General features: G+C 47.6%; 1 protein-coding gene across 3 annotated transcripts in view; it reads left to right on the top strand.

Moving 5' to 3' along the window:
- The window catches only part of pik3r2 (phosphoinositide-3-kinase, regulatory subunit 2 (beta)), a 43,543-nt gene extending 17,208 nt beyond the window's left edge, over positions 1–26,335 (top strand). For all 3 annotated transcript variants that reach the window (XM_072699557.1, XM_072699558.1, XM_072699560.1), the window contains 14 exons: positions 4,970–5,062; positions 7,835–7,894; positions 8,987–9,130; positions 9,223–9,424; positions 10,314–10,399; positions 10,488–10,584; positions 12,250–12,348; positions 14,212–14,392; positions 14,898–15,023; positions 15,529–15,671; positions 15,792–15,968; positions 16,071–16,142; positions 20,949–21,122; positions 21,800–26,335. In XM_072699557.1, coding sequence (XP_072555658.1) covers positions 4,970–5,062; positions 7,835–7,894; positions 8,987–9,130; positions 9,223–9,424; positions 10,314–10,399; positions 10,488–10,584; positions 12,250–12,348; positions 14,212–14,392; positions 14,898–15,023; positions 15,529–15,671; positions 15,792–15,968; positions 16,071–16,142; positions 20,949–21,122; positions 21,800–21,989 — 1,844 coding nt within the window. In that variant the 3' untranslated portion in view covers positions 21,990–26,335. The remainder of the gene's footprint in view (positions 1–4,969; positions 5,063–7,834; positions 7,895–8,986; positions 9,131–9,222; positions 9,425–10,313; positions 10,400–10,487; positions 10,585–12,249; positions 12,349–14,211; positions 14,393–14,897; positions 15,024–15,528; positions 15,672–15,791; positions 15,969–16,070; positions 16,143–20,948; positions 21,123–21,799) is intronic.

The raw sequence follows: 26,335 nt of genomic DNA, 5'->3' as shown, positions 1-26,335 counted from the left end.
GATAGATAAGGTTAATAACCACACTGAATCTTGGATGTGAGTTTGCAGCGATGTCACTGAGTGGGCAATTTGTGCCGCAAGATGAAGTTCGTGGGCAAAGCAGCCTAGTTTTATGAACAGTAGTCTTTGTTTTGTCACATCCATATTTGCAGCGTTATATATACAATGAAAGCATTTATTTTATTGAAGAAGCCAGTTTTATTGAAGATCTTGCACAGTATCACAAATTTCTCCAACCACCACTGGTCCTGTTTGTGCTTCATAAACTGTTTTTAAGTGCTTTCTGTCCCGTTCTGCCCTCATTTATATAATGTGCTTTCACTGTGCCATAACAGAAACTATAAAAGCAAAGAAATGGCCACAGCTCACTTCAACAACAACAGTGCTTCAGGCTGAGGACCAGGACATGTGGTCCATGATTAAATTCCAAAACCATATACTGATGTAATATACTTGTAGTCCTATCATACTTTACAATCCTGTTTACCCTGCCTAAACTGGATGGTATGCAGGTTCGGTTTAAGTAATCAGTAAACAGTGAATAAGCCGGGTTTTACCCATAAGGAAGCGAAATAGCAGGAGGTGCATAAAGCTAAATTAATGAAACATGACTGGATACACAGTAACCCCTTCACATTCGCAAATTTGACATTTGTAGTTTCGGTTACTTACAAGTTGGCTGAAAGATCGCAGAACGCAGAAGATGAATAAGCCAGACACAATACTGAAAAAGATTTGGATTGCCTAAAATCATATGTACACATTAGAAATGCACTGATTGTATCGGCCAATACGGCAACAATCAGCCATCAACCGATGGCTAAAAATGAGCCGATATTTATGGCCGATAATTCCTTTTAAATTGGTGACCCGTATTGCTTTGCGCACCCGTGCACTGAGCAGTTGGAAGAATGCTGTGTGGAATTATTTTAAATTACTCATGAGGACGATCTGCTAAGAAACATTTCAAAACAGCAAATTTGGTCACCTTAAGGCGAGACGGTGAAGAGTATGAAGAGTTTCTGAAAAACAAATCCGTTCAAATAAAGGCTGCAATGTTGCCGACTAACACTGGTCTGTCAGTAACGCAAGCGTTTCATAGCAAAAGAGAATTCACTGCCGACAGTGCAAAATCTAAATATAATTACTTGGAAGATTGCGGACTTGATGACGATTGAGTCCTTTTCTGTTATAAATGCTATAAATATATAAGATTTAATATAGTGCTCTGGCACTGAGGGAAGTGATTTATTTATTAAATTTGTAAAACTTATATGGTCAACTTATTTACACAGAATACCTAATGAGCGCTGCCTGTGGATCTGTGTGCAGTACATTGCGGTCAGGCTGTGGATCTGTGTGCAGTACATTGCGGTCAGCCTGTGGATCTGTGTGCAGTACATTGCGGTCAGGCTGTGGATCTGTGTGCAGTACATTACGGTCAGCCTGTGGATCTGTGTGCAGTACATTGCGGTCAGCCTGTGGATCTGTGTGCAGTACATTGCGGTCAGCCTGTGGATCTGTGTGCAGTACATTGCGGTCAGCCTGTGGATCTGTGTGCAGTACATTGCGGTCAGCCTGTGGATCTGTGTGCAGTACATTGCGGTCAGCCAGTGGATCTGTGTGCAGTACATTGCGGTCAGCCAGTGGATCTGTGTGCAGTACATTGCGGTCAGGCTGTGGATCTGTGTGCAGTACATTGCGGTCACCCTGTGGATCTGTGTGCAGTACATTACGGTCACCCTGTGGATCTGTGTGCAGTACATCGGGTCAGCCTGTGGATCTGTGTGCAGTACATTGCGGTCAGCCTGTGGATCTGTGTGCAGTACATTGCGGTCAGGCTGTGGATCTGTGTGCAGTACATTGCGGTCAGCCTGTGGATCTGTGTGCAGTACATTGCGGTCAGCCAGTGGATCTGTGTGCAGTACATTGCGGTCAGGCTGTGGATCTGTGTGCAGTACATTGCGGTCAGGCTGTGGATCTGTGTGCAGTACATTGCGGTCAGGCTGTGGATCTGTGTGCAGTACATTGCGGTCAGGCTGTGGATCTGTGTGCAGTACATTGCGGTCACCCTGTGGATCTGTGTGCAGTACATTACGGTCAGGCTGTGGATCTGTGTGCAGTACATCGGGTCAGCCTGTGGATCTGTGTGCAGTACATTGCGGTCAGCCTGTGGATCTGTGTGCAGTACATTGCGGTCAGGCTGTGGATCTGTGTGCAGTACATTGCGGTCAGGCTGTGGATCTGTGTGCAGTACATTGCGGTCAGGCTGTGGATCTGTGTGCAGTACATTGCGGTCAGCCTGTGGATCTGTGTGCAGTACATTGCGGTCAGCCAGTGGATCTGTGTGCAGTACATTGCGGTCAGGCTGTGGATCTGTGTGCAGTACATTGCGGTCAGCCAGTGGATCTGTGTGCAGTACATTGCGGTCAGGCTGTGGATCTGTGTGCAGTACATTGCGGTCAGGCTGTGGATCTGTGTGCAGTACATTGCGGTCAGGCTGTGGATCTGTGTGCAGTACATCGGGTCAGCCTGTGGATCTGTGTGCAGTACATTGCGGTCAGGCTGTGGATCTGTGTGCAGTACATTGCGGTCAGGCTGTGGATCTGTGTGCAGTACATTGCGGTCAGGCTGTGGATCTGTGTGCAGTACATTGCGGTCAGCCTGTGGATCTGTGTGCAGTACATTGCGGTCAGCCAGTGGATCTGTGTGCAGTACATTGCGGTCAGCCAGTGGATCTGTGTGCAGTACATTGCGGTCAGCCAGTGGATCTGTGTGCAGTACATTGCGGTCAGGCTGTGGATCTGTGTGCAGTACATTGCGGTCAGGCTGTGGATCTGTGTGCAGTACATTGCGGTCAGGCTGTGGATCTGTGTGCAGTACATTGCGGTCAGGCTGTGGATCTGTGTGCAGTACATTGCGATCACCCTGTGGATCTGTGTGCAGTACATTGCGGTCACCCTGTGGATCTGTGTGCAGTACATTGCGGTCAGCCTGTGGATCTGTGTGCAGTACATTGCGGTCACCCTGTGGATCTGTGTGCAGTACATTAGTCAGCATCTTGATGGTTTGTGACATTAATGGTGACATACTGCTAACTGTTAGATAAGTACACATATAAATACATTATTCGCTTTTAATCATGAGCCAGGGGCTTAGAAATTGACTCATGTTCGCTGTTTGTTTGGAAAACTGCAGGATTCTGTCCATTAATAATGTCTTCAACTTGCACAGATCAACAGTGGGCCTTTGGTGGGACCAGTCTTGAGTGTCTTTGCTATCAGGATTCCTTGTGACCAAGGATCTTTGTACCTTCTAGGAGCCTATAGGATAGAGTGCCAGATTGTAATGACCTCACTTCCTGTTTCCCTGGGCATGTTTCCTCCTGGCTATTCCCGAGCTTCCGTTGCTTAAGCAGCTCTAATTCAGTCATTCCTTGCTTCCCTCTCCAGAAACACAGAATGGTTTCCTGGTTGCAACTACTTTTCCAGAAAGTCATACTCTTTGCACGGAAGCTAATGCTCAATCACATTTACGTGAGAGGGTGAACTTTGGGAACGTGCCACCGTGTTAATTTGTTGCAGGTCTCATCAGTTATCCCTGACAGGGTTACAGTGAGATGGTAGCCATGCAGTACAAGGCTGGAGACACTCTGGACAAAATGTCGGCCCTTAACAAGGCTCAGGCAGACTGTGGGCCATTTGGAGACCCCAGTTCACCTTACAGCATGTTTTTGGACTGTGGGAGGAAACCCGTGTGACATGGGGGCATGCAAACTCCAGACGCTCACAGCAGGGACATGTTTAAATATTCAGCCCCAGAAGTGACAGCACCCCCTGCAGAACCACCTGGAAAATGTTCCCCACGCTTCACATTCACTTTCCCTTTTCTCTGGAATTTTTTGGTAAATTGGACTGAAACTTTAACTGCCAGAGTTTGGAGAACTGCACAGTGGGCATAGGGGGGTCAGGACGGGTCCAGACGGGTCCAGACGGGTCCACGGCGAGCACAAACAAAATGGCAGGGTCTGGCGGGCATGGGCTGTGGAGACTGGACATGCGAGACGGAGGGGGGGGGGGGGCGGATTTCCATGCTTAACATGCAGCGGCTCGGAGCTGGAATGTGCTGACATGCAGGAATGAGTGATGAGGGCTGGTTTGCCCCCCTCCCAGCACTCGGCCTGCCTCTGCACTTGCGGTGGGCTCAGAACGAGCTGCTGGCTTACGGCCACCGGCCCTTTCCCACTTTTTTTTTTTTTTTATCTTTTATTGTGCTTTGCTGAGGCGCTTTCCAGACCTTAGTCACGCAAGGGGCAGCCCCCGAATGGAGACCTTAAGGGGGTATTCTCTAAAAGTGGGGCCTCTTTCAGCTATGAGGGTAGCCCCTTTGTGTTTGTCGAGTTCTCATGAAGCCTTTTTTGCTTTCACATCCTAATAAGAAGTAAATTTATTTTTGTCTGTAGATTGATAGTTACCCGTGTTGGCGGGATTTAGGGTGGCGGGTGGTTATGGCGCTGACCCACCTCAAAAAACCCTAAATGATGTATATTTAACAGTGTTCAGGAGAGTAAAGATTATGCTCAAGTGTATTAGAAGCCTGTCAAATTATGGTTTGATTTTTAAGAATTTTGTATTGTGTTAGACCAGGGGTGGCCAATCTTATCAAGAAACGGTTGCTGTATATGTGGGGTTTCGATGCAACTCCCTAATTAGATTACTAATTAGAGGACTGATTGACTGAAGAGTCCTCACACCTGGGTTTGAACAGCTGACCTATCCCAGAAACCTGCATACACAGCGGCCCTTTGCGGATAAGATTGGCCACCCCTGTGTTAGACTTATGTCTGTGTTATTTAATATTTCACTAATTTTGCGTTCTGGTGTATTGCGTTCAGATGAATGAAATGGCATTTCTCGACTTTGTTTTGCAATATAAAACGCCTACTGTCTTTGTTTGCTTGCTCCATCAGCTGTCCCCGTTCAGGATCTGAAAGACCAGTTCTCACCCCCAGAAACTGCACCCCCCCTCCTGGTGAAGCTGGTGGAGGCCATTGAAAGGAACGGTAAGAGAAGGTGCCCTTATTGGTCCTATGACTGTGATTTTAATGTTGGTCGTTTGGTCAGTTATGAGGTGTAAGCCTCTTTAGTCTGTGGCATTTATATTCCAGCTGTTAAAACAGAGGGAGAGGTTGGGATCGAGTGATAAGTATCCCATCCTCCTTTCCAGCATTTTCTTTGGTGTGGTAACTACAGAGATTTACATAATGATTCTTTTAAAAACTTGGGGCAGCATTCAAAGATACCTTCTGGAACCACGTTACTTATGTGGTGTATATTGGTTCTTCCGGATTTTGGTACTTATGTGATGCCCGTCAGATGCCGTCCCTATCAGTCAGATGCCGTGCCCATCAGACACTGTGTCTGTCTGTCAGACTCCGTGTCTGTCTGTCAGACTCTGCGCCCCTCAGATGCTGTGCCTGTCTGTCAGACTCCGTGCTCGTCAGATGCTGTGCCTCTGTCAGACTCTGCGCCCATCAGAGACTGTGCCTGTCTGTCAGACTCTGCGCCCATCAGAGACTGTGTCTGTCTGTCAGACTCCGTGCCCCTCAGATGCTGTGCCTGTCTGTCAGACTCCGTGCTCATCAGACGCTGTGCCTGTCTGTCAGACTCTGCGCCCCTCAGATGCTGTGCCTGTCTTTCAGACTCCGTGCTCGTCAGACGCTGTGCCTGTCTTTCAGACTCCGTGCTCGTCAGACGCTGTGCCTGTCTGTCAGACTCCGTGCTCGTCAGATGCTGTGCCTGTCTGTCAGACTCTGCGCCCCTCAGATGCTGTGCCTGTCTGTCAGACTCCGTGCCCCTCAGATGCTGTGCCTGTCTGTCAGACTCCGTGCTCGTCAGACGCTGTGCCTGTCTGTCAGACTCTGCGCCCCTCAGATGCTGTGCCTGTCTGTCAGACTCCGTGCCCGTCAGATGCCGTGCCTGTCTCTAAGAGCCAGTTTAAATGCTTGCAATGTGTGCCCTTATGCATGCTGTTGCTATGCAAGCATTGTTTCTGTTCATACACACATAGTTTTATGTCAGTGCGGAGGATTACAAGTTCACCAGAGGGCAGTGTGAGAAAACCATCTGGGTTGGCTTCTTAGTTTCGGGTCTTGCTTGTTTAAATGAGGCTGCGGCATGAAATGTTTTACACTCACTCCTACCACAGCTGATTCTGTGGCTCAAACACGCCTGTGAGTGATTTAAATGGCAATGATGAAAATGATTGATTAGTACGGAGAGCACATGCAGAGCTCATGCAAATGTTCAAGTGAAACGTGATCGATATTTATGAAAAAAATACCTTATACCGCTGTATAATGGCCATACAGTATGAAGGTATACAAAAGCCTGATCTTAGCACAGCTGCAATGTGACAATTACATGTGTATAATTGTGCATAACTTGCGATGTCAGTATTATCGCACATGGCCCAGTCCTAATTAGTGTTTATGTACTGTAGTGTTTCATTGTCATGTTAATTGTCTGTAGTCTGTGGGGAAGGCATTCAAGTAAGGATTCCATTGTACTTCGTACATATCACACTGCTTATATCATCTAAGTCATCCAGGCACTCATTCTAAAAAAAAAAAATCAGATACTACTTTAATACTAAATACTGTATATAAACACACAGTCCTATTACGAAAGGAGACCGTACCATCCCCAAGATATTTGGCGGTACTGCATCTTGCAAACACGTGGCATTAATTCCACGCATAACTGCACAAACGATGTGTGGAATGAATGCATGACACGTGTGACGGCCATGTGTATGAGAACGCGTTGCGACTGTGGAGTACAAAACGGCCCTAAAGCAGCTCAGTGTGATGTACCGACTAATCAATAGTGTAATAAAGTAGCTGATTACTGCCAAACAGCCTATCAAAGGGGACTGAGGTAGCCAGCTTTTCAGATTTCTGCTGGTTAAAATACAAGAGTCAGAATTTCGGCAAGCGCTTATGGCTGTAATGTGCATATCCAGAGTGAATACCGATAACGCTGGGGTGATGGTGCCAAGCCAGAGTGAATACCGATAACGCCGGGGTGATGGTGCCAAGCCAGAGTGAATACCGATAACGCCGGGGTGATGGTGCCAAGCCAGAGTGAATACCGATAACGCCGGGGTGATGGTGCCAAGCCAGAGTGAATACCGATAACGCCGGGGTGATGGTGCCAAGCCAGAGTGAATACCGATAACGCCGGGGTGATGGTGCCAAGCCAGAGTGAATACCGATAACGCCGGGGTGATGGTGCCAAGCCAGAGTGAATACCGATAACGCCGGGGTGATGGTGCCAAGCCAGAGTGAATACCGATAACGCCGGGGTGATGGTGCCAAGCCAGAGTGAATACCGATAACGCCGGGGTGATGGTGCCAAGCCAGAGTGAATACCGATAATGCCGGGGTGATGGTGCCAAGCCAGAGGTGGCAGAAAGTCATGATTCTTTGCTTGTGTCTGTCGCGGACTTTCACGGGGGAGTAACCGGTCCGGTTACAGCGCGTACTGCTGTCCGCCCCCACTGGGGGCCAGTCTAAGCCTAACCCCAAGCTGCACCCCCACCCCAGGCTGTCTGTCACGGTGGCGGCGCCCCCATGTATCTCTCCCGTCCTGAATCCCAGACGGTCATACTCCAGGATTTTGCCGATATAAATAGGCCAGTTTGTGTCAAAGCTCTGCTTAGTGACTCCGTAGCTATATATAGGCGCCGGCCTGCTGTTCAAAATGTTTTCATACGTGTGGCGGGGGGGGCACCGGGCCGACCGCTGGCCTGACTGCTGCTGTCTCTGCTGCAGGTCTGAACTGCCAGACGCTCTACAGGACGACGAGCTCCTCTGGACAGACCCTGAACCTCGGTAAGGCGCATTCGCCCCTCATAACACCAGTGTGCTCTGGTAAGCATGTCAGATGGCTAGTGAGCCACACATGCATACGTGTGCATGTGCGTGCTCCCCGAGCGGCTCTGGTCCGAATACTCTGTTTAAAGCCTCTAAAATCCAAACTTACCATTTTATAATGTGTTAACAGCAGTGTTACTGCAAAGGGAGCTGCCCAGTCTCCATTTACGTGGTGTTTGTCTTGCCTGCTTCCGACCTGTCGCTTTATTAGCGGTAAGAACTGGTGGCTTGCGATTGACTTGGCCCCCCTGTATGTGACACGGGGGCAGTGCCTTTGGAGCCACATGTTATCCAGGGGCACAGACTGTGTATATGAATCCTCAGGGCAACAAAAATGACTTGCCATTTTGACTAAATGTTCCTGTGAACCAGGGGAGTGGGTGAATAACTGGCAAAAAAATGATGCTAGAGAAAAGTCAGTGTCAGTGCTGTCTTGCGGGTAGCTGTCTTGCCTGTAGTCGTCTTGCGGGTAGCTGTCTTGCCTGTAGTCGTCTTGCGGGTAGCTGTCTTGCCTGTAGTCGTCTTGCGGGTAGCTGTCTTGCCTGTAGTGGTCTTGCGGGTAGCTGTCTTGCCTGCAGCTGTAGTAGTGAAAGGGAAGGTCCTGGCTGTACCTATGAGTTGCTGCTCTGTACTCCTGTATCTGCGTTGTCAGTGAGAAGCCTGCAGTCTGAGCAAGTCCAGGCGTGTCCTGATGGGTCGAAACATCAGGTACCCCAGAGAGCCCTGCAGCCACCCCCCCGGCACGTGCCTATGGACTGTCAAGGGAATCGGGGCGGATGGGTGGGGTCTCGCAGCTGGCGAATGCCCTCAGGCGTGGTGCACTGGGACTCGGGGCTCGTGTTTTGAGGCGGTTTATTTTGAGGAGTCACCTGGCATAGGGCGAGCCTGGGCAGCCTCGGGCAGCTCCTGCAGCCCAGCGGGCAGGTCACTACAGTGGGGCACGTAATGGGACGCTCTGCAGTCCCACGGGGAAGGGGGACTTTATAAGAGGCATGTGTGTGGTGAACTACGAGTGTGGATTTGGTGACCGTGCTGAACACCTCCCTTCAGCGGACCTGTCCCCGGTGGACCTGGACCTCTGTCACGTGGACGAGCTTTCGGTGGCTCTGCAGACGTACCTCCGGGAGCTGCCTGTCCCTGTAATCCCCCCTGCCCTCTATCCCGCCCTGCAGGAGGCGCTGAAGCGAGGAGAAGGTAGGTGGGGCCGTGGGCTGATGCGCCGACTGGCTTGTCCGGCTGAGCGTGCAGCACTCACCAAAACTCCCTGGTGGGATGTCCTCTCACAGATACCCTGACACCGGAGCGTGGTGCCGGGGGCCTGATGAAGGCCCTGGAGGGGCCTACCGTCCCGGTGCAGAACCTGCTTACTGTGCAGTACCTGCTGAGGCACCTGGACACCGTGTGCCAGCACTCTGGCACCAACGGGCTGGACCCCCGTGCCACCGCTGCCTTCTTCGGCCCGCTGCTGCTCCAGGCCCCTGCCACAGGGTGAGCATGCCGCCAGTCACCTTCACTGCCCCCATAACAACAGGAACTCCTGATATCCTGAGGCAGCTTCTGCTGTCCTGAAGCAGGGGAATAAGAGTGAGAAATAGTGAGGCTTAGATAATTCTGGGTAAAAATAAACCTTTAATGCCAGCTGAGTTAGTGACGCCACCCATCTGTCGTTATGTGAGCTACAAGCGGATGGAGCGGGGGCCGTTCAGGGCTGCTGAGGGTGGTCACTAAGCTGGCGGGAGACGACTCACTTTTGGGGGTGGGGCAGCAGATAACCCCTGGCACCTAGAGGGAAGGCAAAACTGAAGGCATGAATAGGGGGGGAAGCACTAAATATACAAGCGTGTGTGACAGCCTGGACCAGGAAGTGATAGCGCCGCTCTAGAGGACACTGCGTGCCTCAGCTCCGCACCTCCGGCTTTTATGGAGCCATAGTACAGTTATTTTAAGAGAAAGGATCAAAGTTTGAAGTTTTAAAAGCTGACCCCAGCCCAGGGTACCGAGCAGGCGGGAGGAGGAGGAGAAAGACACCTTTTCCAGGCTCATTTTAATGATGTTCTGAGTGGTGTGACGTGAGGAAGGATTCCTTAAATTCCTTTTGAGGTCTTTATCTGTTAGTAATAGGACTGATCTTAAAATGGATCCACCCAAAACAGAGATGTTCCTCGTGGTGTAGCTGTTCCTTCAGGCTTGACTGGTGTTCGTATTCTTGAAAGCGTCTCCCTGGCCCGTCAGGGTGGATTCTGTTTCACACAGAGCGACTCTGTACTCTCGTAAATAGTTTTTATTGGTAATGCGGTACACTAAGGCCTTGTATGGGGAGAGTGGCCCCGAAGACAGCACAGTGCAGTGACGGCTTTTAATCTGTGTCTCCTGTAAGGCCGGAAGTGGACGAGGACTTCCCAGTCCAGCTTCTGGAGCGACTTCTGCTGGAGAGAAGCTGGGAACAGGAGGAGGCGCCCCCAGGTGACCAAAGGATGGAACAGCACTTCCCGTCTCTGTCTAAAATGGTTGCTTTTGTTTCCAACATGTATCTTTGTTCCTTATTTCACAGCCCTCCCTCCCAAGCCTGCCAAGATGGCAGTGTCCTCCGTCCCCAGCGGGAGCGCCCAACTGAGCGACGCCGAGTGGTACTGGGGTGAGATCTCAAGGTAATACCCCACCCATCTGCATACAGTGCTCCACCCACCCTAGGCATGGAGCCCCACCCATCTGCATACAGTGCTCCACCCACCCTAGGCATGGTGCCCCATCCATCTGCATACAGTGCTCTACCCACCCTAGGCATGATGCCCCACCCATCTGCATACAGTGCTCTGTTCACCCTAGGCATGATGCCCCACCCATCTGCATACAGTGCTCCACCCACCCTAGGCATGGTGCCCCACCCATCTGCATACAGTGCTCCACCCACCCTGGGCATGGTGCCCCACCCATCTGCATGCAGTGCTCCACCCACCCTAGGCATGGTGCCCCACCCATCTGCATACAGTGCTCCACCCACCCTAGGCATGGTGCCCCACCCATCTGCATACAGTGCTCCACCCACCCTAGGCATGGTGCCCCACCCATCTGCATACAGTGCTCCACCCACCCTAGCCATAATGCCCCAACCCTCTGCATGCAGTGCTCCAGCCACCCTAGCCATAATGCCCCAACCCTCTGCATATAGTGCTCCAGCCACCCTAGTCATGATGCCCCAACCCTCTGCATATAGTGCTCCAGCCACCCTAGTCATGATGCCCCATCCATCTGCATACAGTGCTCTGTTCACCCTAGGCATGGTGCCCCACCCATCTGCATACAGTGCTCCACCCACCCTAGGCATGATGCCCCAACCCTCTGCATATAGTACTCCAGCCACCCTAGGCATGATGCCCCACCCATCTGCATACAGTGCTCCACCCACCCTAGTCATGATGCCCCACCCATCTGCATACAGTGCTCCAGCCACCCTAGTCATGATGCCCCAACCCTCTGCATATAGTGCTCCAGCCACCCTAGTCATGATGCCTCACCCATCTGCATACAGTGCTCCACCCACCCTAGGCATGATGCCCCACCCATCTGCATACAGTGCTCCACCCACCCTAGGCATGATGCCCCACCCATCTGCATACAGTGCTCCACCCACCCTAGGCATGATGCCCCACCCATCTGCATACAGTGCTCCACCCACCCTAGGCATGATGCCCCACCCATCTGCATATAGTGCTCCACCCACCCTAGTCATGATGCCCCAACCCTCTGCATATAGTGCTCCAGCCACCCTAGTCATGATGCCCCATCCGTCTGCATACAGTGCTCTGTTCACCCTAGGCAAGGTGCCCCACCCATCTGCATACAGTGCTCCACCCACCCTAGTCATGATGCCCCAACCCTCTGCATACAGTGCTCCACCCACCCTAGTCATGATGCCCCATCCATCTGCATACAGTGCTCCACCCACCCTAGCCATGATGCCCCAACCCTCTGCACATAGTGCTCCAGCCACCCTAGTCATGATGCCCCACCATCTGCATACAGTGCTCCACCCACCCTAGTCATGATGCCCCATCCATCTGCATACAGTGCTCCACCCACCCTAGGCATGATGCCCCACCCATCTGCATACAGTGCTCCACCCACCCTAGGCATGGTGCCCCAACCCTCTGCATACAGTGCTCTGTCCACCCTAGGCATAGTGCCCCCCCTCATACAGTGCTCCTCCCACCATAGCCATGCTGCCCCACCCCCTCTGCAACCAGACTTCTCACAGCTAGACATGGTTTATTGTTTTTGTTCCATAATTATCCCTTGGTCTTTTTTTCCTCTAGAGAGGAGGTAAATGACAAGATGAGAGACATGCCCGATGGCACTTTCCTGGTCCGAGATGCTTCCAGTAAAGTTCAGGGAGAGTACACCTTGACCCTCAGGTGAGTTACAGAAAGTGCCATTAATTGCATGTCTGCAGTATAGATGCAGAGGCCCTAGTCGGCTATCATGCAGGCTGCAGCTCGATAGAACCGTGCCCATGTGGCGAAATGAGGAGTGACTCCAGTTAACCTGCATCAAGCAGAACCAGCACCCCCCACCAGTGGGCCATAGAGAACTAGAACGTTAAAGGTGTTTGGTTCTGCTGTAGTATTCTTCTGCCTGGTCAAAATTGAATATAAAATTTACATTTTTATAAGCAGATGGGTTACGGATTATAAGCATGAGTCAGACACCAAGCATTTCAGTTATGGGTCAGTTACTCTTCACTTTGCGTCTGCTTCTATTCAGATTAAAAACCTCGCAATGCAACACAAGCAAACATCATATTAAAGACGTGCTCTAGGAGCTGAAGAATCATAGGGGGAATCTTACAGATTTCTGCTTAATGAAGTCACTTTCTCTTTGTTAGGGTTAAGGTGTGAGGTTAGCTGATCGGCTGCTGTCTGTGTTGAGGGTGGGGGCTTAGCTGATCGGCTGCTGTCTGTGTTGAGGGTGGGGGCTTAGCTGATCGGCTGCTGTCTGTGTTGAGGGTGGGGGCTTAGCTGATCGGCTGCTGTCTGTGTTGAGGGTGGGGGCTTAGCTGATCGGCTGCTGTCTGTGTTGAGGGTGGGGGCTTAGCTGATCGGCTGCTGTCTGTGTTGAGGGTGGGGGCTTAGCTGATCGGCTGCTGTCTGTGTTGAGGGTGGGGGCTTAGCTGATCGGCTGCTGTCTGTGTTGAGGGTGGGGGCTTAGCTGATCGGCTGCTGTCTGTGTTGAGGGTGGGGGCTTAGCTGATCGGCTGCTGTCTGTGTTGAGGGTGGGGGCTTAGCTGATCGGCTGCTGTCTGTGTTGAGGGTGGGGGCTTAGCTGATCGGCTGCTGTCTGTGTTGAGGGTGGGGGCTTAGCTGATCGGCTGCTGTCTGTGTTGAGGGTGGGGGCTTAGCTGATCGGCTGCTGTCTGTGTTGAGGGTGGGGGCTTAGCTGATCGGCTGCTGTCTGTGTTGAGGGTGGGGGCTTAGCTGATCGGCTGCTGTCTGTGTTGAGGGTGGGGGCTTAGCTGATCGGCTGCTGTCTGTGTTGAGGGTGGGGGCTTAGCTGATCGGCTGCTGTCTGTGTTGAGGGTGGGGGCTTAGCTGATCGGCTGCTGTCTGTGTTGAGGGTGGGGGCTTAGCTGATCGGCTGCTGTCTGTGTTGAGGGTGGGGGCTTAGCTGATCGGCTGCTGTCTGTGTTGAGGGTGGGGGCTTAGCTGATCGGCTGCTGTCTGTGTTGAGGGTGGGGGCTTAGCTGATCGGCTGCTGTCTGTGTTGAGGGTGGGGGCTTAGCTGATCGGCTGCTGTCTGTGTTGAGGGTGGGGGCTTAGCTGATCGGCTGCTGTCTGTGTTGAGGGTGGGGGCTTAGCTGATCGGCTGCTGTCTGTGTTGAGGGTGGGGGCTTAGCTGATCGGCTGCTGTCTGTGTTGAGGGTGGGGGCTTAGCTGATCGGCTGCTGTCTGTGTTGAGGGTGGGGGCTTAGCTGATCGGCTGCTGTCTGTGTTGAGGGTGGGGGCTTAGCTGATCGGCTGCTGTCTGTGTTGAGGGTGGGGGCTTAGCTGATCGGCTGCTGTCTGTGTTGAGGGTGGGGGCTTAGCTGATCGGCTGCTGTCTGTGTTGAGGGTGGGGGCTTAGCTGATCGGCTGCTGTCTGTGTTGAGGGTGGGGGCTTAGCTGATCGGCTGCTGTCTGTGTTGAGGGTGGGGGCTTAGCTGATCGGCTGCTGTCTGTGTTGAGGGTGGGGGCTTAGCTGATTGGGTGTTGACCAAAGTCTGCCATCTCTGTGCCTCACAGGAAAGGTGGAAACAATAAGCTGATCAAGATCTTCCATCGGGGGGGCAAGTATGGCTTCTCTGAGCCACTGACCTTCGCGTCGGTGGTGGAGCTGATCACCCACTACCGGCACGAGTCGCTAGCGCAGTACAACCCCAAGCTGGACACGAGGCTCCTCTACCCCATCTCCAAATCCCAGCAGGTACCAGCCCACCAGAGTCTCCCAGGCACAGCCCTGCTCCCTTTGCTCTGCCATTAGTGGCTCATTCATTTCAATTGATCATTCCAGAATACATCCATCCATCTATTTTCTGTACCTGCTTGTCCTATGCAAGGTCGCAGGGGTCTGGAACCTATCCTGGAATCTGTGGGTACAGGGCACAAACCCATTGTAGCATCCCAAATTCTTGAATCTATATTTGAACCTAAATTTAAGGAACATGGGACTAAGTAGAAATGAACATTTTTAGACTGGTGTCACATTAAGTGCACAGCTGGCCTTATGGCCTGAACTTTGCAGCTTGGACTCCAGTCCCCTCGACCCTGACAAGGATAAGTGGTTAGAACATGGATGGATGATATATATTGACTGTGTGTGTGTATATATATATATATATATATATATATATATATATATATATATATATATATACACTGTGTATGGAGTACCTGTAATATGTTGGGTATTGCGTCTCTTCCGTCCAAAGGAACAGCTGGTGAAGGAGGACAGTATCGAAGCTGTTGGTGAGCAGCTGAAGGTCTACCACGAACAGTACCAGGAGAAGAGCCGGGAATATGACGTCCTGTACGAGGAGTACATGCGCTCATCCCAGGTAACCCTAACCCTAAGCTTTTGCAGAGGGGTCATTCTCAGGAACTCTTTTCCGTAACATGGCCATTTTCTCTAATTTTTAAATTTAGTTTGACAACACACTCAAATTATACAACTGTGTAATTTGTAGATTTTGCCTCTGAGTAATTAATCAGGTTTGTTATATTACCATTTATTTATACAAAAAATGATTTAATGAAAGCAAGAGTTACAGAGATGAGGTAAAAATGAAAAACTAATTAAAATTTAGCATATAATACAAATCTCATGCACATGGATTATTATAGGTCACATACAATACGGTTGAATGATTTAAAACATTTAATCTAGTTTAGTGTTATTTAATCCTAAAATTTTGTTACTGATATTTTGGCTATCTACTGGACGAACAAATGACATCATTTTAATATACCTCAAAAGTTAATGTGATGTCAGTTGCACTACACAGAAATACACACTGTACAAAAAAACAGACTAAACCCGACGGCTGTATCTTGTGTGTGTAGGAGCTGCAGATGAAGCGCACAGCCATTGAGGCTTTTAATGAGACCATCAAGATCTTTGAGGAGCAGTGTGAGACTCAGAAACGCCACAGCAAGGAGTATATGGAGAAATTCACCAAGGAGGGCAATGACAAGGAGATCCAGCGGTGTGTCACCCAGTCCCAGGCTGATGTGTGCCGTTACGCTTTATGAATCCCCAGACTTTACCTACTGCAACTTGTCTACTGAACAAAGCTGAGGAGACCTTTTTTGCTTTATGTCCTCAGAATCCAAAGCAATTCTGAGAAGCTGAGGTCCAGGGTGGCAGAGATTCACGACAGTAAGAGGAAGCTTGAGCAGGATTTGAAGAAACAAGTGTCTGATAACCGTGAGATTGACAAGCGAATGAACAGCCTGAAACCTGACCTCATGCAGCTGAGGAAACTCCGAGACCAGTACATAGTGTACGTCAGAACCGCGCCGCTGAGCGACGGAGCCCCGGCAGGGAGTGAGTGCCAGCTGAATGTCAGGAGCTCTGCTTAATGGCCTGCTTCCTTGGTTTGCAGATGGCTCACGCAGAAGGGCACCAGGCAAAGGAAGATCCAGGAGTGGTTGGGTATGAAGAACGACACAGAAGGGTAAGTGTGCAGAATTCTGTGAATGTGAGGGATAAAAGTGGATAGTAAGAGAGGTCACTATTTAAGCATTTTAAATGTTTAAAGGGACTGTCTGTCATCACATCGTAGTTTGGTGGTGAGGGTGCAACTCATAGCATTGGCTAGATTAGAATCTCATAGGGAGTATATACCATACAGAGGCGAAACACTGTAACTGCAGGGAGTATATACCATACAGAGGTGAAACACTGTAACTGCAGGGAGTATATACCATACAGAGGTGAATCACTGTAACTGCAGGGAGTATATACCATACAGAGGCGAAACACTGTAACTGCAGGGAGTATATACCATACAGAGGCGAAACACTGTAACTGCAGGGAGTATATACCATACAGAGGCGAAACACTGTAACTGCAGGGAGTATATACCATACAGAGGTGAAACACTGTAACTGCATGTTTTATCAAAATTGAGTTATGACCATGTTTTATACTCTATCTTGCAACAAAATATCTTGGTTCAGCTAAGTTCCTGCTATTTATATGATCAAAAAACATAGAAGTCACTTTTCTTAGTCCCACTGTCAGCATAGTTACTATGTTTTGCCTCTGTAGGGCAGTATTGTATTGACCAGATGGGGACTACATATGGTTTTGGGACCGGCCCGCCGCCTTTAGTGTGATAACTCAAAAAATATTTGACAGATCTTTTTCAAACTTTGCAGACAATTTGCACTGGTGAAGATCCTGAACACAGTTTGAGACAAATCACACCAAAATTGAAGCAGCGCCTCATAGTGGTAGTACACGAAAGGACAACCACAGACGCACATCTGGTGAACCTGATTACATTGAGACAAGTCTCACAAAGTTGGCTTTTTAAAGATTTCATTAAGGAGGGTGGTAGGTGGGGTAGAGAGAGAGGATGGGGAGTGTGGGAGGAGTAGGGATCAGATGGGGGGAGGGCATTCTGGGGCCGTCCGGGGGACACCATGTTGTTCCTCCAGCATCTAATTCATTTTTGTTACACTGTAAACCGTAATAAGTTAGCAGACTCAAACAAACTGAGGCAATGAGTTGCCCCAAAAAATTAAGTTAGTCAACTTCAAATAATGTTTTTTTAATCAAATGATACATTTTTTTGTGTTATCTGTGCTATTTAAGTGACGTTAAATTAAATTTGTGTACCAAATTATTTTAATAATGTGTAAACTAAGATTTTATTCGGAGATCAAATTAAGTTACTGTAATTAAGTTAATGTTAAACTTTTTTAACTTAAAAACCTATTACATGTTAATAAACATACAACTCAAAGGCATTCGCTCTTGTCAGTCAGATTTATCAATCAGTTACTTTGACATCATACAAATGTGTAGTAAATAATACTGTAATAAAAATACAACATATCCACATATATGGTGCAAGAGACTATGTAAGAACATAAACCTTCTTTAAGGCTGGACTTTTCCTTTCTGCTTACGGCAGAATGAATCAGATCAAATGCTCAGGATGGAGGACTTAAAATGAGCATTTTCCACATTTATGCTACAGTTTAACAATTCACAGATTTAAGGATAATGTGATGCATCATATATTCTTGAACATATCTTTCACCTATAACGGACGTGTCCGCAGGGGTCCATGAGGCAGTGGGAGTTACTCGTAGTACTTGGATCACTCTTGTTCAGACCCAGCAGACTGGCAGCTAATGCTCCAGATTCAAACACTATGTAACATAAGAAAATATGTTATATTATATATATGTTATAAAATAAGCAAAAGATCAGGCTTCACTGGCTTATCTGCAGTTTTCGAACTGGCTTCCCAGTTTTTAAAATACTTTAAATGACAGCCAAAGCAGAGTAACTTTGAGCACCAAGCAGCCATGCTAAGCTGCATTAACATGAACATCTGCTGTGAATCAGTATATTACATATCAGTGTAAGTGCAGAAAGTGCTACTTTTCAGTACAATGCAATGCAGGGTAGACATCAATGCTTTTTATACCCTCCCAGAACAGTTTCTACACATGTATCATTAATTCATTCTTGAGAGTCCGTAATCTAGGTGACAGACCAAGCAAATGAATGAATTCGGAAGTGTTTGTCAGTCCTTCGGGATATCAAAGATATAGTGCCTAGATAAGAGTGAAAATTACCAAAAAGGTGTCAGTACTCACGTCATCTTAATTTCCAATGACAACAAAGACTTTCTTGCTGGTAGTGAACTGGACTAGTTGGTATTCTCACTGCTGACTGTCAGAAGGGTCACTGGTGTAACCGCAGGTTCTGACTCATCACCATCTGGAAAAAAATTCAAATATAGACCCCTGACCAACCATGGCTTGAACAAATTCACATGACATACAGCAAGTTTAACATCTAAAAGGCATCACACTTCATAACTAACCCTGCATTATCCCAAAAATCCAAAGCAGGCATCTCGCAGAATCTCAGGAAGCGCCTAGAGCCCGTTTTGTGTGTGTCATGTAATTCTTAAGGAGAGTGCAATTGTAGTTATAATTGTATATTTTTTTATTTTTTTTTTACCAATTCAGATTTTGAAATTTACAGATTCTTTTGTGGTTTTATAACAAGTTGCATTTCTGAAATCCGTTCATGGAAGCACTAAACTTGCCTCAATTCCATGAGGCCGGCATTAGCTTGGCAGCTGTCCCCGTTTTCCTGAAATTTAAAAGTTTTTGCAGTTTCAGCTGCATCTCACTGATATTAATAAAACATTTGGAATAACTCATTACAGCATGCAGCCCATAACTAATATAAAATAGTATTATTTCTGTAATCGCCACTCTCAGATATTAAAACTCAAACATCACAGAATGCCAAGGTAAACAGGACTCACATCTAATGCTAAACAAAGTACCCTTTGATTCACCAGATTCTTATTCAGCAGTCATTCTTCCCATGTTCCGCCAGTGTATGCTCACTGAGACGCACTTAATGACACATCGAGAATTTATGGTGGACTGTGACTTCAGTACTGAGCTTTAGGTAACTTAATCCAGCAGTAAGTTGTACTTCGTCAAACATATTCAGTTTAACAAACTGAAAATTGCGTTAGAAGTTACAACTACTAAAATTTTAGTTGAACTTTTAAACTGAAGACAGTTTAAAGTTTGCTCTATTTAATACAATTAAGTTTGTTTCTATTTTGGGGTGTACAGGCTTGGGGAGGGAGCCCGTTGGCGAGCGCCCGCTGGCCAGACCTCTCCCCATGGGGCTCGGCTGGGCACCTGAAAGGGTTACCTGGATCCACCCTGACCAAGTCTGGCTCTAGGCGCATGGGATGTAACCTGGTGGGTGGGATAGGAGCCTGAGCTGGTGCCAGAGGTAGAGAGATACTGACTAGATATAGTCATACTCACCTCAACACACGGCTCGGGCTTTGGAGCCTACCTGGAAAGGGGCTGGACTCTATTCCACTGCGGAGTTGCCCGAGGCGAGAGGCGGAGAGGCAGGGGTGGGTCTGCTTATAGCCCCCATTCCTTCCTCAGGCTTAAAATCTGCCCATCTGCTGTAATTCTCATTACAGCAATAAGTGCTTGATTACGGCTTGTTCTCTGTTATCAGGCCTGTCTGTAAGCTCCCCTTCTCTGCCGGGGGCCTGAAAGGTTCTAACCGGTCAGATAGTGTCTCACACAAACTCCCATAATCGCTCTGAAAGATTCCAGTCAGACATTAGACCCTTTCTAGTACGGAACCCATCCTTGATAGAGTTACTCACAATTAGCTGTTACAGCTGCTGACTCTGGGTCTCCTGCAATCTTCACCCTTCTCATATCCTGCAAAGATTAAGGGATTACATTTGTTTATCAGAAACACCATTGGGTGTCTTACCTCTCTAAAAGACAGCAGTTTGTTTCTACGGGACATAGATCTGGTGTCACCTCTTGCCTGCAGTGTTCCCCAACGGTCAGTGGTGGGCTCCACTCATTTTCTCATCTGCGTGCTACTTCTGGGTCAGATAATTATACAGATGACATGGAGAGAAGCACATCAACACCAGACCTGACTAAACTGCCATCACCTGCTTGAGTGAGATCTGGTGTTGGATGAGTCGTAACGCCATTCTGCTCCACATGATAACAGTCGGAGGCCATATTTTTTGGAAGCCCAGAGCATCTCTACCCTTGTGGTCACTGATCTTAGTGTGAAGTTTGAGGTCTCGCTTAGGTTTTCTGCTGACTGTGAACTCTCACTTATGTCTCCTGGTTAAGGTCTTCAGTGCTTTTTACATGCTGAAAGGCTTATGTATGTGTTTACGCCACTGCATACTGACATTGCAGTGTGGCCTCCCCTTGTGTTCCCTTACAAGATTGCAGTGCTGCCAGGGTTAGGGTTAGAAAACTCAACCCACATCACTGCAGTCTTAGCTCTACAGTGGGAATACAGAGTCTCTCCATGGCAAAGGCCCCACTTACTGACCTCTTTTCAACTCCAATTGTCCTTCAGAATCCGGATAGTCTAGTCTGGGTCATTGTGCTTCTCTGTATGCGCCTTGATTGTGGAGCAATCTTCCAATTTCCAGTTTATGAGACTAGTTGGATCCTGGAAAATATTTTTGAAAAGACCTTAAAACTCATCTATGCAGGTGTGTTGACTGCAAGGATTGCAGTAAGCTAGCTTTGACTGTGACACACTTTGAGATTTTTGGTAATGTGAAATTGCTGTAGAAACTGACAGTCTGATGCTTTCTTGTAATTATTGTGACGCCCAGCTGGGGTGTCAGCCCCTCATACACGCCACCCGTGCAGCTAAAGCAGTCGTCACCTCTGAGGTCCTCTCCTCTCCTTCCCTGCCCCAGCCATTCCTCGCTGGTGGACGAGGAGGAGGAGCTCCCACATCACGACGAGCGCACCTGGTACATGGGGGATGTGAAGCGCATCCAGGCCGAGGAGCTGCTCAGGGCCAAGCGGGATGGAACCTTCTTGATCCGCGACTGCCAGACGCAGAAGGGCGCCTTTGCCTGCTCCGTGGTGTAAGTCCCCTAAATCAACTTTGTCACTGGTGGGGTCCCCTAAGTACATTTTGTGTGATCGGCAGTTATAAGGGGGGAACCTTCAGCTGTTCGGGTAAAAGGTTCAGGTGCTTTTGCACCCCCAGCCTCTGCATCCCCCCCCCCAAACGTGCCTCTCTAAAGCCCAGAGCATCCTGCCTTTTATCTAAAAACTTCTATTTACTTGGATCAGCAATGGATCATATCTGATGTACAGGGTAAATGTTCATTATACACTGGAGGCGAAGAACCACCCGAACAGCAGAGTATGTTTACAAGTGCATTAGTGCATGGCTTGTAGTGTGGCAGCCGGCTTATCACACGCTAACTACACATTTATACTTAAAGACAATATTTTCACATTTACAAGCCAAAAACACATTTATTAATAACAAACTAATTTTGTCTGCCAATGATCAAACATTTATATTTAGTTTAATTTTAAATTATGTTCTACATCAATTTGAAGTAGTTTTGTTTTAAGTAGTTACAATAGTGCATTGATTTACTACTGTGATTTACCTTGCTGGCGCTATGTGTGAGGTCATAGGTCAATCACTGCTCTTCTGACCAATCCGGTCGGAGAGTTCAGCAGCGCCGTGGCAGGTTTGTGTTTCCTTACTGACTCATTGCTTTAATTTCTGTGTGTCTGGCTGCAGCGTTGACGGAGACGTCAAACACTGTGTGATTTTCAAGACGGCCACGGGGTACGGATTTGCGGAGCCCTACAACCTGTACGGCTCCCTCAAGGCCCTGGTCCTGCACTACAGGGATGCCTCGCTGGTCCAGCACAATGACTCGCTGAATGTGACCCTGGCCTATCCTGCCCTCACCCAGCATCCCAGATGAACGCAGCTGAGGGGCAAAGACTCACGCTTTTGATGTTCGTCCCTTTTGTACTCGAATCTCAGATTAGGTCCCATGACTCATATCAAGGAGGACTGGATACTGAAGTGTACTGTACTATTTAAAGTAGCTTTGAGTTATTTCAGTGTTAACCAGTTAAACATGTTAACAATCAGCCCTCTTGCCTAGATTTTAAGTGTTTCTTAGGTTCTTCGGTTCTTTGAAAGTGTTTTTCTCCTTTGTGATTTGAAGTGGTTCCTGTGCCTGGTTACTGGTTAGGCTGAACACGTGGGACCGGACAGTGGAGTGGAATTGGTGCTTTAGGAAACATGCATTGCTCGTATGAGCTTCCGTTTCGGAGGGACAGACTCTCCTTACATAGGGAGCCCGTAGGGCCCATTCTGGCTTGTCTTCTGAAACCGAGAGCTAAGAAGGTCTAAGAAGGTCAGCGGCTGTAAGGAGCCGGGGAATAAGGGGCCGTCGGCCACCTTCTGGCCTGTCACGCATTTACATTTTCTCACTGCTTTTTTTCTTTCTTTACATCATAGAAAAACATTTCTGCTCCATCTTTTCCGCTCATCACATTATGTACTTTTTCCTGGTTTGGGCTGTGGCCGGAATGAAGAAATTGTTCATTTTGCCTTTTTTAGCCTGAGTGCGACTAAGTGATCCGCATCACCGGGAGGCAATTCCTTCTCGCTAAATAATCCTTGTGCATCTCCTCCAAGCCGCTTTCCGTCCTCTCGCCTGTTTTGGACGCAATCTGATGTACAAAAGCCGTAGGGCATGTTAGTTTGCATGAGGAGCCCTGGAGAAATTGCCACCTGCATTTTTTTTTTTTTTTAGAAAGATGCTATAGATTCATCATATCAAGTCAGTTTAAGCCAAATGAAGGACATTCATGCAGCAGACCAGCTTCTCCTGGTTTGGAAGCTTGGAAATAGTGACGTGAGAGATTTCATTTTAAAGACTGCATGGAATTTTCTCCTTCAGAGATATAATCTAAGCACTTGTTACTAGTACTGTTTAAACTGTATATCTGTACAATATGCATAAATAGTAATGGATATAAGTATATGTACAGGAAGGAGTTGCCTGACCTTGAGCTGTACTTTCTAGTTTAAGGGGCCCCTCACTGTCGGTTTACAGGGACAGAGTCCTTGTGTGTGGATTTTGTAGCTAACAGTAACACCATCATTTGAAATCCAAAAATAGCAGACATGGGGGGAGACTGTAGCCCGTTCTGGAGCCGCAGGTTGGATTTCTCATTTCTCATCACCCGCTCGGTCCAGTTCGGCCAGCTGGCCGCCCGTGGTCCTGCCCGAGCCAGGAGAGCGATGGATTCCTTTATTAACTGCTGTGTCTGAGGGGAGTTGGTCCCCGAAAAGCGTGCCTCTTCGTACCTGAGTATCATAACGGTGTATTTACAGTTTTGTTCTGGGGCAGGATGTAAGCTGGGATTTTCTGAGCCTGGTGTGGAGTGAGCTGACTGCGGGGGCCAAAAAAGAGCCGCCATCTACATTAAGCAGTGTGAGCCATTTCTGTGGCCTCCGTGCAGTAATGGAATCGTCCCATACATGATGTCCCCCCTGCAGGACTGCACAGTGCAGATGGTGTTAGATATGCATTACACTTCCCGTTTTATTTTAAACATCATAGTCATTTCTGAAATGCCACTTGCATAGCGGAAAGTCAAGCTTAGGAATGCTACGTTTAGTAAATCCAGATGCTTTGAATTAACATTAACGATAAGAGTGAATAGATACCAGTTAACTAACATGGATGATTATACTGCCAAATTAATTGGATAAGCGTTAATGTTTTGAAGACTATTAGAGGTAAGATGAATGTCGTCATGCACACAGTTTCACATGGATGTGAACCAGGCCCTTGAAGCGTTTTGCTTTCAGGGAAAGAGCAGGATGATGTTTTGGGGCTGCAGGAGTTGATTGTACATACTAAAATCATAACGCAACATTGATGTGTTGTGACTGTCTGTAATTGTTCTTAAATTGTCTGACCCAATGGACAAAATCTTTTGATCACAACAAGTAGGTCACATCTTACGAGATGTTTAAGAGAAATTCACACTGAGTGCTGAGCTTTGGGGTATTTTTTGTACATATCATTTAATGAAATGCAGGTTGTATTTTTCTGTTGGGTGGCCCTGAATACAGGTGACCGACATTATCTCAGACTGTGAGAAGCTGTTTAGCTCTGGCTGTGTTTTGTGCAGATTTTATGGAGATAGACTTATGCAGGAAATGGTCTCTGTTGCATCACCTGACAAAGTGCTGCCTCAGCTGACAGACGCCATGCCAGTATTTTCCAAACTGGGCCTGCAGCGAGCCAGAAGACATCTTCATCTGCCCAGTGCGTGGCTGTGTCTAGGAGTCCGCTCATTTTTGTTTAAACCAAGCTGTGGAAGTCTTACAGTTTCCATTTTGAAACTGGTGGGGTGTTTTCTGAAAGCAAATAAAATAAAGACGGGAGGTACATTGTGTCAGTGTCTCCTCCCTTTGGCAGCCTTCATAGCTTTATCTCAGCAGTTAGCTTGAACTAGAGAGCATGTGTGGGTGGGAGAAAGATGAGACTGATGAACGGGTGTGAAAATCTGCTGAATGCACTACAAAGACACGCTACAAATGTCAGGCGGCCCGTGGGCTGGGATGCTGCCCTTCAGCTACGCAGGCTGGGATGCTGCCCTTAAGCTGTGCGGGCTGGGATGCCGCCCTTAAGCTGTGCAGGCTGGGATGCCGCCCTTCAGCTACGCAGGCTGGGATGCCGCCCTTAAGCTGTACAGGCTGGCCTTTGCTTTTATTCCTTTCTGTTTGACCTGACAAGGAGCTCTGTTGACTGAGGGAAGCCACACGTCAGAATGGCCCCAAGTCAGAATGGCTGAATTGCAGCCATGCTGGCTTTGGATTGGCTTCTTGGTTAGTTTTTTTAAGCTGTCCAATTGCTTCCTTTACTTGTACATTTGTTTACTTGTTCATCATAACCTGACAGATTATTTTAAATAAGCTAGCTTAAATATTATTTCTTTCCATACATTTATACTTGTTTACAATTTCCAATTAACCAAATAGAGAAAATCTTTAAAAACAAATTTGTTTGTCTTTTTATTAGAGAAAATAGAAGTAGGGTGAAAAAACTTGACTATTGTTTAAAAATCATTTTCTTATTTTTAACTTGAAGTTTTTAAGACTGCGCAAGTCTTTTGTTTTTGTACTTGTGCTCCCTCAAGACAATGGAACTCTAGGATCTAACACTGCTTTCAAACCAAAACTTTCCACCACAAATGTTGATAGTTACGGGGTCCAAAATGGCCCCTTTGAAAAGCAAAAGATCTAAACTTTATCACCTACTGGAGTTCTGCACTATATAGAAATGCTGGATATTTTATATCTGTTTCCTTTGACTTTTTTGAAAAAGTGCAATTTTTTTTGTAGTGTTCATTGACAGAAGTTTGACAGTACCAAATTTACATACATTTGTAATCAAATGTGGATTCTGCAGCTGTCGAAATCTTTTCCAAAGACAGATATTCTGTCTTCTTTATTCAGAAACTAAAAGAAAAATGTGTGGGCCATAATTGCCCCACTCGTCAGCTACACACCAATATCAGTCTGCCAAATGACAATAATTTAGACTTTGCACTAAATTACAAAGCTAATCTTTATTGTGTTTCAATTCATGTACTGTAGTCAGTTGCTGACGTCTGTGTTTGGTGCAATCGCTTCCCACAAAGCAATGTTAGTCACATGAGAGAGACCAGGCGTGTGTGCTGGGGGATGTCAGTCGATAGGTCCCATCTCCTCCACCTGCTTGTGTATTTGTGTTATACCGTAAGTAATATGTAGGTTGTGTGCTTTTTAAAATCATTCAGTCAGTTTTCTTTGTCCTTGTTTTTTTTTTTCGTCCTTTGTAAACCGATTCGGTAAAAACTAAAAGATAAACAATCGCCAGCATCATCGGAGACAGCAGCATAACCTGAAGCCTTTGGTCCCTGCAAGTGCAGCATGCTCTCTATCTTTTTATTATCATTAAGCAAATCATTGGGGATGAATGGCTGGTGAAAATGCGTGCTGAGAATTTTGTTCATCCTATTTGGAGGAGAGCAGCGGGGGCACTGTTGAGCTGTCCGGTGTGATTGTAGCGTTCTGCTGGCTTTAATGTCTGCACAATTCTGATGTCATCCATTTGGTTATGTTCTGTCCCCAGTCTATCACCAAACGCAGCCTTTTCTCAGTGTACAAATCAACAGCTTATGCCAATGCTGTGTTTGTCTTAGACTGGTACTTAAGTTTTCTATGGTACTTCAAAATAAAATGATTTAAAAAAGAAAA

This window comes from Paramormyrops kingsleyae, chromosome 15 (assembly GCF_048594095.1).
Source record: "Paramormyrops kingsleyae isolate MSU_618 chromosome 15, PKINGS_0.4, whole genome shotgun sequence".
Lineage (NCBI taxonomy): Eukaryota > Metazoa > Chordata > Actinopteri > Osteoglossiformes > Mormyridae > Paramormyrops > Paramormyrops kingsleyae.
The sequence above is the reverse complement of the archived record's forward strand: the minus strand, read 5'-3'. Positions and strand labels throughout refer to the sequence as shown.